The sequence below is a fragment of the Apiospora kogelbergensis genome (assembly GCF_038363985.1).
Source record: "Apiospora kogelbergensis strain CBS 113332 chromosome Unknown utg000009l_segment0_segment0, whole genome shotgun sequence".
NCBI lineage: Eukaryota > Fungi > Ascomycota > Sordariomycetes > Amphisphaeriales > Apiosporaceae > Apiospora > Apiospora kogelbergensis.
Window position 1 is genome coordinate 965,109 of NW_027117426.1, and position 14,926 is coordinate 980,034.

General features: G+C 53.4%; 3 protein-coding genes across 3 annotated transcripts; all 3 read right to left on the reverse strand.

Annotated features, from left to right (window-relative positions):
- Positions 1-1,028: 1,028 nt before the first annotated feature.
- Positions 1,029-3,085, reverse strand: PG998_013387 (uncharacterized protein; the record flags this gene model as incomplete). The annotated part of the gene is made up of 2 exons (XM_066880203.1): positions 1,029-1,103; positions 1,169-3,085. 2 exons carry the CDS (start codon positions 3,083-3,085, stop codon positions 1,029-1,031), a joined length of 1,992 nt encoding a protein of 663 aa, XP_066724342.1.
- A 1,179-nt stretch (positions 3,086-4,264) lies between these two features.
- On the reverse strand, positions 4,265-4,840 carry PG998_013388 (uncharacterized protein; the record flags this gene model as incomplete). The annotated part of the gene is made up of 1 exon (XM_066880204.1): positions 4,265-4,840. The coding sequence occupies one exon, from the start codon at positions 4,838-4,840 to the stop codon at positions 4,265-4,267; it is 576 nt and encodes a 191-aa protein (XP_066724343.1).
- Positions 4,841-6,596: 1,756 nt separating this feature from the next.
- PG998_013389 (uncharacterized protein) lies at positions 6,597-8,812 on the reverse strand (the record flags this gene model as incomplete). Its single annotated transcript, XM_066880205.1, has 8 exons — positions 6,597-6,771; positions 6,840-7,145; positions 7,212-7,663; positions 7,785-7,886; positions 7,966-8,170; positions 8,229-8,340; positions 8,416-8,538; positions 8,770-8,812. 8 exons carry the CDS (start codon positions 8,810-8,812, stop codon positions 6,597-6,599), a joined length of 1,518 nt encoding a protein of 505 aa, XP_066724344.1.
- Between the last annotated feature and the right edge of the window lie 6,114 nt (positions 8,813-14,926).

The following is a 14,926-nucleotide window of genomic DNA, read 5'->3' on the forward strand; positions in this document are numbered from 1 at the left end:
TTACGAGAAAGACTTAATATGAAAAAGAACGAAGACCACAGCGATGATGGCGACGCGTGGCCGATCTGGAGGTTTGGGGCTCCAGGTCGATGTCGAACGAAGTATGCCCGTTCTTTATAGATATTCGGGACCTTACGAGTACGAATAATGACAATTCTTCCCCCATCCCCTGCCGCCCTTGCATTTCTGCTTTCTCTCGGACTTGCATGACATCCCGAATGGATAGCAGTCTATATAATTATGGGCGAGGGAAGGCGGGCAATCAATCATATGACGACCGAAGAAGAGAAAAGAAGAAGTCCTCGCATAAGCTTATGAGTGATGAAGAGATCCTTTCTTCGTTAATAGATTTGCTGTTCAGTTTGTCGTCGATTCCAGTCCAGTCCCGGACAGTTATGGACGTGGCCCTGCCCCCTGGCCTGCTGTATATACTACCATGGGCGTGGGCACTTCCAGAGGACTGGGCGAGACGAGGCGGGAAAAAAAGGAGGGCAACGTTTGTCATTTTGCCAACGACGTCGGAGAAGTATGTAATGGAATGAAGAAAAGAAGGAAAAAGAGGGAGAAACCGAACAACCACGATAATGCCCTGGCCTGCCTACGACAGTATGGAGCCGGTGTTGATGTGTTTTCTGGTGTTCCTAATTTTCTCCTCTTGGGGCGTGGGCATTTCTCTTTTTGTCTGATTTGTTTTGTATCGGACTTCTCCTATGTGTGCTCAGGAAAGGGGACAACGGAGTTCTTGTCGGTGATTCAAGGGGAAAAGGGGCATTCATCATATTTTTCTACTAGGGCAAAGACAGAACAACAAAAGACTTGGGGCACACACAAGCATACAAACGTACGAGGCATAGGGGAAGGGGGGTGAGATAGTAGCATAAGACTTGCCATGGCATGGTACCTTTATTCAAGCAGGAAGCAGATGTGTTTTCAGACAGATCCATAGAAGTCAACGACTATTTCACTCCACATATATCGAGGCTTGATCAAACCCAGAAATGTTCAGGTTTTCCACTTGTAGGCGCTCTCTATGCGTCGAGGCTTGCCGGTGTACCGTATCCTGAGTCCTTCTTCGCATGTCCTCCTTGGATGTCCTTGGCGTCCTTTGGAGCCTCCTCAGAACTGCTAATAATACTGCCACCCTCTTTATCCGTCTTCGTCTTCTTACTGGCACCTTGGCGCCGCTTACTCTTTTCTTTTGCTTCTCCGACCCTGATTCGGATGCCGAGTCTGACTTGTCTTCTTTGGAGCTGGATTCGGAGTCAGAACCGGATGACGACTTAGCCTGTTTTGCTTTGCGTTGCTTCTTCTTTTCAGCCTTTGTCTCTTCCTTTTTCTTCTCTTCGGCCTTCTTCTCCTCTTCCTTCTTCCTGTCTTCCTCCGCCTTGCGCTTCTCCTCGGCATCCTTAATCTCCTTTTCCTTGCGGTCCTTGCGCGTCTGCTCTATGAAGTCTTCGATCTTGTCGATGGCAGTCTGGGGGTTCCGCTTGTAGCGTAACAGATGGCCCTGTAGCTCAGCAGGACTAAACTCGTGAGCCGGGATTTTAGACGCGAATTCGAGGGCAAGCGTGTTAACGCGAGCCTCATCAGCCGCCGCCTTCTCCGCCTTCTCCTCGAGACGGCGTTTCTCGGCCTCCGGGTCCCCGGTAAGAGGCATCACCTTTAAATCGGTGTCGCCCTCCAGGTGAGCAAAAATAGCTCGGAAGATGGAAGCAGTCATACCCTCGTCGGCCAGTCCAAACTCGACGATCATATCCACACGCCCCGGCCGAATCAATGCTCTGTCTAGCTTCTCGAGGTGGTTTGTCGTCATGATCAACACTCTGCCTTCTTGCGAAGCAACACCATCGAGAATATTCAACAGTCCAGAAAGGGAAAGACGACCGGGAATTGCAGGGGCAGAGGCACTGGCAGTGATAGTGTTGCCATTGCCGGCCGAAGTTTGGCCAGGCGTGAGGGGCTCGGGAGCAGCTGCGGCATCGGCGTCTGTGCCCTTGTTTCCCTCGCGTGTATGGGTCAGACCGGCGGTGTCAATGTCCTCGAGAAGAACGACGCAACGGCGAGGCAGATCTGCAAATAGCGTCGCTAGGTTCTCCTCGGTCGCAGTAATGGAGCTGAGACTGACGATGTAGATGCGCATCTTGAAGAAGCCGGCGAGCGCTAGGGAGAGAGACGACTTGCCGGTACCGGGAGGGCCATAGAGGAGATAGCCACGTCGGTAGGGGATACCACGGTTTGCATACCAGCGCTGTGTAGTGGGCTGCAGATAATCCGTGACATCTTCGATGAGGTCCTGTTTGGTCTTCTCGTTGAGGATTACTGTGGAAAAGGGGCGACTGGCCCTGGCCATGCACCGCTGCCACTGAGGCTCGCCCGTACCAGAGCGCATGGTGCCGCGATAAATCAGAGTCTTGTGCTGGTCCTTCTCGAGATACATCTGGCGGGCCTCGTAGATAAGCTCCTTGAGAATCCAGGGATCGCGGCCGAGGCAGGAAATGGATATCTCCTCCTTCTCGCTCACGAGCATGAAGGAGCTTTGTTCCTTGTTGGCGCTCCGGCGGAACAGGAGAAAACGGCCGCGGAACCAGAAATAGTGACTTCCGAAAGAGGGAGTGTAGCTCAGGTTCTTCTTGCTCTTGAGTGCGGCCGTGCCGCCTTGGCTGTCTTCATCGTCGTCGTCGTCTTCATAACGCAACAGGTGCCATGCTCGCGAGTTTAGGTTCGTATTCACGACGAAGCGTCGTGACTTTTGGGCGAAGCTCTGGTTGGCGACCCAGGCCATGATGATGTTGTAGATCTCATCGTCTGTACGAATGTCGACGGTGGACATGAAATAATTCTCGAGCTGGTCCCAGAGATACTGGCTGGAGTAGTTCCAGACCAGAACTAGAGCGCCAACGAGGATGACGAGGGGGATGTATAGATTCAAGTTGATGTGAAGATATCTTTGGACAAGGTCTGCCACGACGGAGAAGCCAGGGAAGAGGAAGTCCAATATCGCCAGCGGCTGTGCACTCTCCGGGCCCGCAGGAGTGGCAGAAGGTCCATCCCAGCCTGTGGGGGAGGCGACGATGGGATTGGCCATGGTGAGGATTAGAGGCGTTCAGGAAGTCAAGTGAGTTGACGACGGATGTGGGAAGACAAGCAGGGTATGGGGGCGCTCCTATATATACATACATATATATATATATACATGGGGAGCAGAACTGCGAGTCGACACGACATATGTGCCTGATGTATGCGAACTTGCGAACTTGCATAGCCCATGGGTTCAGTGCTGAGTTACTCATACCGGCCGGGTAGTGGATACAAGGCAAGACCGATCAACTGTAGTTTTCACCAGAGGGAGGTAACCGTCCTGCCTTCCCCCAGGGCGCGGGCCCGCGGATACGACAAACCCACAGCCCACGTACATATGGGACGCTCTTGCCGAATGACTGGTAATTGGCGATTGGTCGGCAGACAGGCAGGCTGGCAGGCAGGCAGGCTGGCAGGCAGGCAGAAGGGGCTTAGACAGTAAGCAGGACTAGGCACGACCACGCCAACCAAGCAACTAGGCTTAGGCACAGATCTCGCCTGTGCCACCCAGCCTGTGCTCTTTTCCCTCCGCTGGCTGTGGAGGCAGCCAGCAGAGCATGCATGCATGCGCTTGGGTCGTGTGGCTCATTCGGCATTCCCTGCCGTAGCCATCCAATCCTACATGGATTCCCGTTGCATTGCAAGTCTTACACTCCAACATGGGGTGTCAGCTTCGTAAGGCGGCAGATGGACCTAGGTAATCCATCAATCCGCTTTGGTCTGGGGAAAATGGATGATGACGATACGTCGAGTTACGATTCGATATTTCACTGCTGTCATGGTAAATAACACGATCCCAGACCAAAGCTTGGGCGGCAGACAGAAGCATGAATCCGACACACCCAAGTCCCAACTAACCAGCCACCTGAACTCCTTAACCACACAGTAAACAATACCAGAGGGAACAGAGTAGCAGAGTAGAAAGGAGACAAAACAACGCAATACTACACAAGCCCGTGATACCATTACGCACATACGCATGCACACACGGCATGCTGCCCCCTTCGAGATCCGCTCCCCTATTCATTCACCAACTCCACAGTCGGCTGCTGCCACCTCTGTCCAGGCGGCACTCTACCCCACATCGGATCCGGCGGCGGACCACCGGCATGATGAGGAAGGGGGCCGGGGACGGGCACACCGTATGCCGGGCGACCGCCTGGGCCACCACCACCACCACCACCATTCAACTGAACGAAGCCCGCGGGCCCAAACGGAGCGCCGCCTCCGCCCCCGCCTCTGCCCATGGGTCCAGGAGGGGGCCGCCAGGGGGATACGGGAACCGCGCCGGCGGCGGGCCGCTGCTTGTACTGCTCCCGTCGTCACTGTCGCTGTCGCTGTCGCTATCGTCCGAACTACACGACCTCCGCGAGCCACCTCGGCGGCCGCTCTTGCCGTGCCGGGAGGAGGAGTGATGCTTGCTACTTTTCCGCCCCGAAGAGAACGGCGCGGTCGCGAACGGGCCCCGCACGATGTGGGCCATGAAGCGGATGGCCGGGTTGTTGGACTGGACGAGGTTGCGGGTCACGGTGTAAGTCGTCCCCTGCGAGCTGCGCGAGTGGCGCGAGGACGAGGAGGAGCAGGTGGACGCGCCCGAGGACGAGTGGCGACTCCGGCCGCCGCTGCTGCGGCTGCTGCTGCCGTCCCCGTAGGAACGCGAGGTACACGTCGAGCCGGAGGAGGAGTAGGAGGAGCGCGAGCCACACGAGTGGCCCGAGGCTTGGGACGCGGCGTCCGAGGAGCGATGATGGCGACCTCCCATCTTCGCTTTCTATGTAATATAGGCAGGGGGTTCGGCGTCCAATGACGCTTTGCGACGAGGGCGGGAAAGGGGGGGTTGGCTAGTTCGCTTAGGGACGGCCGTGGAGTCCTCGGTGAGTCTCGACAGCGATGGTTGGATACCCAAGGTAAGGGGTTAACGCCCTAGTAAGCTTTGTCGTCGCCTTGCTCCGGTGATATCGCGTAAAATGACTATTACTCTCTTGAAATAAGAAAGCTTTTGGTGTGTTAAGATGGGCTATTAAGACGGCTGAGATCCAATCAAAGTGTTTCGCCCGTAGACTTAGATGACTGAGACTGGGGATACTCTCGGCGAGGGGCGTACAGAGTGAGTGATCAGGAGGTTGGGGAAGGGCAAACAGAGAGATTCTTCATTGAGTCGGGGCGAGGCCGGGGTCCTCTATATAATGTGTGTTTCCCTGTCCGTCTCTGTTTCTCTATCTCTCTATTCCTCCCTCCCCTCCCAGAGTCCACGTTCCGATGTACCCTACCATTGCTCAAAAGAGAGCGCCCGGTGAGCGTGTGGAAGCAAGCAGACTCGGAGCAGAGCCTCAAGTTGTTTGTGTACGTGCGTGCCATCTGTGTTCTCGAACCCCGTAGACCAACACCAACGGGGCGAAAATTCCAATAGCTAACATCGCCCAGCATACTATGCTTCCGGGCATATATTATGCAGAAGGAAACTAACTACCGAGCCAATGGAGGCCTGGCGCCCAGGCAGCAGCAGCGCCCCATGCACTCGAGCCTCGCAAGGCAACCAGTTCGTTGCCCAGCTATGGTGTAGATGGCCTCGTTTTTGACACGAAGCCGGTCAAGAGCCAAACGCGTGTCTGCCCAAACAAAGGCTTTCGGGTGCAGGAGGGCGTCCGTCACCTCGGGCTCAAGGTGGGCGGCGTTTTGGGATTTGGGTGAGGGGTTTGGGGAATGGGATGGGATGGAATGGAGGGTGGTGGGATCAGAAAGCCTCGCCATATCCGCGGGGCGTTTTTACTCACCCCCGAACAATACCGCCTGTCTTCGGTGAGTCCACACAGCAGGGCAGAAGAGACAGCAGGGGTCAAGTCTGGAGAAAGAACCATTCTCGGGGAGAAGCGTGGCGTGCCACATCAAGCAAATGTGCAACCACACCGGCCAATGGTTGGAATCTTCAGCAACCGAGTTCCGCCCTGTCTATGAGTACGCCTCGAGTGCCCAAGTCTATGCGAATACGACACTTGCAGGTAAGCCTGGAAAGCGGGCGATACAAAAGAAAGTACCGCTGACACGATAACATCGAGGCATTCTCGAAAAGTAGGAATGATAATTCTCAAGAATAACGGCTAGATATCTTAAATATTTGTCATTATCTTCCTTTTCGGTACTTTCTTTTCTATTTACCGCCTGGTAGGATATATCGCATGTTTCATAGAATTGGTCTCATTGGTATAATTTGTTGTCCCATTTGTCGGCAAACACTCAACAGACGATCGAAGTGAACGACGGTCGAGTACAGCTACCCTTCATTCATTCCCTATGCATTGACTCCGCCAGACTCCTCATTCCGATACGTAAGCCTAAGAGGGTCATATACCCATTTCATTGTTTTACAATGACCAATCCCATATGGTCCAGCGCTCATAATTGCTCAAAATGGGAAATATGTGATGAACTGCACCTGATGGGGTATAGTGGTGCAAGCCATAGTGTCGTTCATGCCCGCCCGTTCCAGATGCGCAGAAGCCGTATATGCAAAAAATTCGTCAACCGATAATAACTCGTGCGCCCTCCTTCCCTAAGACTCCTCTCTCTTTCGGCTTGGGGCTGTGGCCGCGGCCCTTCTTGCGCCCAAATAATCCAAATACACCACCGCTAGAGCTGCTAGAATTTTTGTCGTCGGTAACCGTGTTGGCGTCCGCCGGCAACGTCGCGTCTTGCCTTGCCAGTTGAGACCAGCTGCCCGCAGCATCGATTGTCATCTGGATACCACCAGTGGGTGATTGAACTCGCATTCCGGAAGGTTGCGACCTGTGGTGGCCAGCCGCATACGAGTTTGGATACGGTGGCAACGGGGCAGGCCTGGCCGGCCCTCCCCGGTTCCCCGACGAGCATCGACGGGCCGATTTTGGGCCTCCGCATGCTGTTGTGGTTGCTGTCCTGCGCCTGCTTGGTAAAGCGAAGGGTTGCCGTTGGTAGGGTTGGCCGGTACGGCTGTGTTTACGCTCATCGCTTGTCCGTGAGCGTGGGAATTATCCTCCGTCTGGCCGGCAGCACTATTCGATTCGCCCTCTCCGTTTTGCATTGCAGCAAGCCTATGGCCGGTTAGTAAAGGCTGTTTCGTTATACGAGTGCACCTATCAACATCAGATGGGACTGACTTGTTGTACGCCGCCACCGTGTAATCAAAGGGCTGGAAATCGCGTTCAATAGAACGGTACAGCTCCTCCTCGCGGATTTCCTTCTCGGTAGCATCATCCTTCAGCTTCTCGCGCGGCTTCTGTCTCCGTGCTCTTGCTTCCAGAGGAGCTTCTTCGAGTAGTAATTCTTCGAGATCGTATGTGGCATCAAAGTTGGTCTTGTCAGAAGACGGCACAAAGACAGGCTCCACCTCCTTCCTCTCCAGGGCATCGAAATCAATCATCTGGAAGAACTGGTGCCGGATGAAGCTATCCCAAGTAGCCCCCATCCTCTTGCTCGGGTCGGCTGTTAGAGCGGCCTGGATCGCGTACAGGCAAGGGAGGCTGACGGGCGGCGAGGTGATGGGCCATTTGGGGCTCGCAGCTTGGATGGTCGACGAGAGACTGGATTCCGAATTCCCTTCGAAAGGGCGCTGTTGTTGGAGAGTTTGTTAGTTTCGGCCAACACCGGGGACGTACAAGGGCTGTTAGATGACATACTTTGTTATATATACATTCGTAAAACAAAACGCCCAATGACCACCAATCGGCGACCACGGTGTAACCTTTGCCGGCGTAGACCTCGGGGGCCAAGTATGCTAACGTGCCCGATTTGCTGGTCAGGACTTTGCCCGGTATAACATCTGACGCAACGTTCTGGCAGGAGCTAGTGTTAGTCCCAGCACCCCCGCATCGGTATAGAGTCATGAAATGAAGGGTTGGGGTCGAAACTCACAAAATCCGTCAAATGGACGTGGCCATCGGCATCCAGGAGCACGTTGTCTGGCTTGACATCGCGATGTATGATGCCCTGTCCGTGAACGTATCTGAGGGCGCAGCCGAGCTCGGCAATCCAAAACCGCACTGCGTCCTCGGTGAAGGTCTTTCTGGAAATGTGAAATCGCAAATCGCCGCCGCTCATCAAATCAACCACTAAGTACCTGTTGTCGGGTCTGAGTAAAGGCTTTTCGTGACAAAGGGAGCCAGAGGGGATCGTACATATACTCGATGTCCTGAAAACTGTAGCGAAGATTGCAAATAAATGGATGGTTCACATGCTCGAGCATGCGCCGCTCTCGTATTATATTTCGAACGCTTTCGGATCGAACGACTGCAATGAGGTCTCAGCTTCCGTTTATGTCTCTCTCGGTCGGAGGTAGAAGGGTAATTGATGGGTTGCACGTACCCTCATCTTTGCGGATGTATTTCAGGGCGAAGGAAAGCGATGTGTCTTTCCTCTCCACGATTCGGACTTTGCCAAACGCACCACGGCCGACGACTCGAAGTAGGCGGAAATGGTTGAGGTTTACTAGTATGATGAGATGTCCGTCAGCGATTGTTGTCTTGTCTTGTTTTTCGGCAGGGGGGAACGTGGGCGACGGGATCCGTGAAGACTGCACAACTAAGAGGGGTTCACCTCCACCATGCCCGGGGCCTGGGTAGACATGGATAGAGATGCGGCAGTTTGAAGCAGGTAGTAGACGCAGTAGATTTAATTTGGATGATGGGGGGAGAGGGGATTGGTACAAAACCAGCATACCTTCGCCGTTGAGGTCAACGGGCTTGCCCTGACTGTTGCCCATGGCTGCATTAAGGGTCGGTCTCCTCGATGCTGCTTCTTGTCTGGGACGAGATGTCGGAGAAAGTTCGAATGTTGGGATAGTGAGTGAGTGGGCGACAGAGGCAGGGTGGATGGGAAAGAAAGCTGTCAGTCCGAGTTGTCGGTGACCTGGTTTGGGTTGGGTTGGCCAGGAGGGGCAGGCAAAGCGGTCGTTGCTCTCGTTCGGTGCTCTGCTCACTGCTCACTGCTCACTGCTCACTGCTCACTGCGCTCTCTGCTCTCTCTGCTCGATGGGATTAAGTTTCGGATCTCGACTCGAGATGTACAGGTATACTTGGGGTATGTATGGTTCTGGGCAGAAAAGAGTAACAGACCCCATTGATATGCCTGTCAATGATAATAGCAATAATAATGATCCTGCCTGCTCACCCCCTTCTATTCATTCGTTCCTCCTTAGGCTTGGTAGGCTTGCACGATTCTGGAACCGTTATGGGGCCCTGATAAAGGATCGACGAGTGACGGCAGCCAGACTGCCAGGCGGAGGGCAAAGTAAAAGTAATGCGCTTTTACACCGTACCTAGTGGCTTGTTCCCCACGTGTGAGCGGCTTGCTACGATTCACGTTCACGCCGGCTGCTATTGACCACTCTGCCACGGCTACCTGTTTGTGCCCTGCCACCAATAATATCCGTCTCCCAAGACGGGATGTCCAAGCAAGTCAGTGATAGTGCAGTAGCGAGGCAAGCAATTAATTGAGCACGAGGTGGGCAGCGGCGTGGGTGGCGTGGGACAAACAAAAAGCTGGCGAGGGACGCTCTTGATGGTTGGTTTCTTAAGTAATTGCAGGTCGCTATTTTAGCTTAGCGGCCTGCAGATCAGTTCATGGGGACACCTAGAACCCGGCCTAGCCAGCCCAGACCCCAGCACACTCTCGACTTGTCCGTTTCGTGCCTCGACCGACATACATACATACATACATACATAAAAAGCACCCCATACATACCTGTCCGCCAAGATGATGTGTGTTCGTTAACCCAAACCAGCATTGCTTGTTCTTGTGTGATGATCGTGTTGAATCACAACGGGGGTGCATATGAGATCTCCTGCATGCTGTCGCAGTGGTTCTGTCACAATAGGGGAAGCACCACCCTTGCTATCGAACCGCCGCTGATAACCTGCTGCTGGCGCGCACTACTCTGTACCATCCGGCCAACGGTCGACTTCGCTACTGCTATACATAGCAATGCAACCTGTCTGTCCAGCAGACAGACTAGACAGACAGACAACACAGTAATCGAAGCTCCGTGTCAGCAGTCGGCGCTCGCATCATGGATATAATTGGGTACGCATGACGGATGAGACTCCGTTACAGTGTCTGGAATCCGATGCTCAGGAGAGACGGTCATACATCAGGGATAATATAATAATAATAACACTTGTACGTGTAATCAACCAGTCGCATACTCCGTATGTAGAAAGCTGATTTGGGCTGGACATGGGCCTATGGCCTAAGTCTGTATGTATGCATGGAAATATCCCTGCTAGCGATGGTTACAAGTCGCAGGTGGGCAAACAATCAAGTCAAGGGGTCCAGCTTTCAGCCAAGGGTAACATCGGAGCATGCATACCAGTTTGGGGTTAAACACAAAGCTATCGATTGAATGCTGGATGCGCAGCACAGGGGCCAGCATACCAAATTGTCCTTGAGGAGTACAGTACACGATGCGTATGCTGTTGATGCAGAACGGGCAGTTGGAGCTGCATATCATATTGTCCTGTCCCGTTCTGGCTAGCAAATGAGCTGTCGCTTGGTTGGCACGGAAGAGGCCGTCAAGCCTCTCATCTCACGGCAAGACAAGGTCTCGGACTTGAAGTACTCATTCCTGACCGGGCTATTCCGTTGCACAACAATCGTCGCGTGAGAAGCTCCAGTCTTCAGACGGATAGGTGGGCATGGCATGCACACGCAGTACCGCTCCTGTTGTGGAGGTATTCCCACACCAGCATATCGTGAAAAGACAGCAATTACGCATAAGCTGCATGGCTATTGGCTGTGCAAGTAAGCGTAAAGACAGGACGGCAACAACGCCATACACAAAAGACACCTTGCCTAGCAGTCGCTTGAACACATCGTGTAAAGTTCGCCGACTTTTGCGGAAATATCTATGGGAATAAACACACAATACAGCCGTACATACGCGATAGCTGCCGCATGCCGTTGCCTCCTATGGGAGATATTGGCTAAAGGTGGCATGTCTCGACTTGGAAAAGGTCTCACCGATTTGCTTGAAGCTTCCACATGGGAGTCTGTACCTGGGTCGGAGCAATTTGACGTTCCTCCTTCCGTCCCGCACAAGGAGTAACACGATATGTATGTAGTGTCTCGGGGGGCCATCGGGTATGACAATGTCGACCTGTGAGGAAGAAGTTACTGAACCCCAACCCCCCAAAGATGTACGATAGGTAAGATGTAGGCACCAATCAGTAGGCTTGCGCTCGTGTTTGGGCGTTATTGAACAGCAGCTTAATGTTTAGTAGTGGCGAGCGACAGGCCAGTGCGATCGATAGTGGTAGCTTTAAATGGTTCGAGGTTTAAATTCCAACGACCTACTACTGACACTACCACTACACGCGCCTTTCTCCCGGGCCTGGCCCCCGGGCTACCTTAGGGACAGCTAGGGGCAGCAGCGTCTTTGAACTCGCTGGTAAACTACCAAATCCGGCGATACTAACTAACCATGGCCACCCTTTCAGGGGGAGGCCTACACACTTTGAGTGCCGTAGCAGACAGGAATCCGTGATGTCGAAAGCCCTCAAGTAAGATGGAGGTCAATAGTATCAACTCGTTTGACGATGGATGCAGAGGCGTGAAACACAGATATTCTTACGGATTGCGTACGACGCAGCCAGAAGGATCCCTGCGCTCCACGTGCCCCGAAGCACTCTAAAAAAGCATCCCAGTCCGTCCAACGGACGAAATGTGATGTATTCAAAAATCCCTTGAGCCGGCGAAAAATCTCCTTGCGCTAAATCCTGTTCGTAGCGGTGTGCGTCCCAGAATACGCGGACAAGCAAGTAAGCAGGTACTTAATATATATTAGACCGACAATCGGCAACAGAGCCGCGTTAGACGACGACAGCACCCGGCGCATCTTGGGCTCTGTCAGTATCACATAAGGCACGTAAGTAATCAATCAGTCATTCGAGCCCACGACCAGCAGAAAGCAGCCAATGAAAGCACGAAACATCACACCCGCCGCTATGTATACGATGACCCTGTAGGGGTTACTTGTCAGCTCGTTGTACACGTGCAGACACGTTTCAGTCGCTCTTAGCGCTATCCCAGGGGCCTCAGCCTTCTGGAAGATTTCCCGTTTGGGCGGGGGTTTCGAAGGGTCTGAGGTTACATCGTCCGCCCTTGCGAAACACGACTGCATGCGGGCATGCAGCAGATATGCGGAAAAAAGGAATTCGGGATCTCTCAGCTGCATCAGCTGCAGGCCGAAAAAGGAAGATGACGAGAGAAGGCCCCGGAGGGATTGCTTCTGGACGAATTCCAAGGATTCGATTCCCGGATTCCAGGTCTTTTTCGTCAGTCAGTCAGTCAGTCAGTCAGCGGGTGGCTGGGCTGGCATGGGTGGTGGATGGTGAGTGGCTCCTCCTTTTCCCAGGTGCCAAGTGTCTCCTCCTCCCGCAGCCAACCCAATGCATATCGACCGTTCGGCATGTCCGTGAGGTTCACACGATGGGAACGGCAAGGGGATGCGATAAAAGCCCAGCATGGCCCGTGCAGCCAGCATTCGAAACCGCTCAATTCACCACCGCACTTCTTTTTTCTCCGACCAAGGTTGGCAAGTGAAATGCTCCGATCAGCCAGGGGCCCGTCTGTTTGTCGGTCAGTTACGAGAATAGCCTTGAAACCCCAAACGGAAAGTATCAACGTTACATGATCAGAACACGATGTTCGGGACGCCCCGGGCGTGCCGTGTCCTTCTCACTTTTTTGTTATTCCCGGCTGTTGATCTGTCACGAAGCCTCCCTATCTAGACGCCACTGTACCAGATGCCGTCTGCTTGTACTGTATCTGGTGTAAATTTTTCATCAAGGCTTGTATATCGCGTGAGATGGGAAATGAGGTGATCTGGTAGATGCTCGGGTCCTCCGTAACTGGCTGATTGTATTTCTTTCCACACGCAAAGTAACAGAAGAGATGCCGGGGGCTGGTTTGCAGATAGATGGCCAGTTGGTTTGGTTCTGACCCGATGTGATCTGGGGTATGGTAGGCCTACTAGGGAGCTCTTTCAGCTTCCAGTCTATGAAAGAACGGCATCGCATTGCCTTCGTCGCTCTGGTGGATATTCTTGTGTCTGCGGCTTGCTCAAAGAAGAGGCAGGTCATCTCCCTGTAGGTTCTTGAAGCAACTCAATAACAATAGCTTTGTGTCAGTGCAGGAGAAGCCTTTGGAAGCCTTACCCGAGCCATATTTAAAGGCGGCCATTGGCTTCAATTATCGTACAGTATATGAACCAGTGAAACGAATCCTCGCACTCGCCATCAGTATCGGAATCTGTACCAAGTGAATTCCCAGCCGGTCAAGCTTGCAAGACTGGTTATTATTTGTGTTGTAACTTACTCTCCCTTCAATAAGACTTGTTGCCAAGAATGGGTAACTTTCTCGGCAGCCTTTGCTGCACCACCGGTGAGCCGGCCATCCACATCCGTGCCCACCGGCGCCGCATAGGCAGCGTCCCGCCGTCCGTCGGGTCCCGGGATCGGAGGTGGCGACCGAAATCAGGCAGTGACTTCGCGGTCGTGACAACGATCCACGGGCTATCCCAAAGCAAACGGACACCGCATCTAGAGACTGGTGCCAATGGTTGTCCCCGTGAAACAATGCACTTGCTAACGGAAAAGCTTGGGTGCCGCGGCTCTGTTGTCGAAGACCCCGTCTCGGGGCCCGTCGTCTACCTAGGAGGAGACCGTCGCGTTATCGTCAGCAGGTTCTTAGCCTGGGGCCAAAACGGCCCCAAAATAAAACCATCGCGAATCAAGGTCCATGAAGTCGTGGACGAGGAATGGGGAACTGACATAAACTACTCTCGGGGAGATTGGTTCCCGTGGATGAGAAGAAAGTGAAATTCGGGGCAGGCTGCTTCATCTCCTGAATCTGCGTCCGGGACAAGAGCCCGGGTCTCCTCCCGTTCAGCCCAATGTTTGTAAGTGCTGAGCCAGAGGCAGCCCCCTCGCGAAATACATACACGGGATAACCCCATCGTCAGAATTGCAGATAGAATACACCCATAGATCTCATAGAAACACGATTATGTGAGTTGACATATGTTTTGCTATATAATAGCGTACGACCACTAATACTGTCTCTCTCCTTCAAGCAATGCTGCGAGCATACTGACACACTTGCAACGAGGCCCCAAGTCGTGGCAATGATGAAACGGCCTGCATAGTAGGTATACAACCTCCCGGACTAATCCGTTGATACGAATAGCCCAAGATCAAAAAGGCACCATGCCCATCTGTTTTGATGGTGCCTGGAATGGGAGAGTCTGCATAGAGACCCAGTAACCTGTCTAGAGGCACAATCGGCGAATAAGCGGGTGTACGCGGCCAACATAGAACGTGACAGTGAAGTCTCATATCAGCCATCAAATATAGCTGAGGTGTATGATGCCAACACGAGTCTCCTGGCCCCTCCCGAGTGGCAAGACATGTGAACGAAGGTTGGCGTAGAGAAATGCCGCAAGTGGGCTCACACATGTCGCAGCGGAGAGCGAAGACGCTGCGCCTGCAATACCTGCTTCACGCGGGGTTTCACGACATCCTCACACAGCACGGCCACGAAGAGAAGATATAGTTATGGCATCAGGAGCAAAAGATGCCGAATTTTGAGCGAAAAAGAGCGTTCCGAGGTGGTCGACGTCGTCGTACGTCTATTACTAAGAACTTAATACGGCGATTGGACCGGAGTTGTTGGAGCCGCATGGATGGATTGGATCTGCCCCCTTGCCCCCGCGCGCGTGCAATCCAACGGGTGTCGGGCTGTCTATGTAGATCGACTCATGCAGGTCTTCCTCTCCCCTTCTCACAAGGTCAGCTGGAGGAAGGAAAGTCCAAGTAATGGG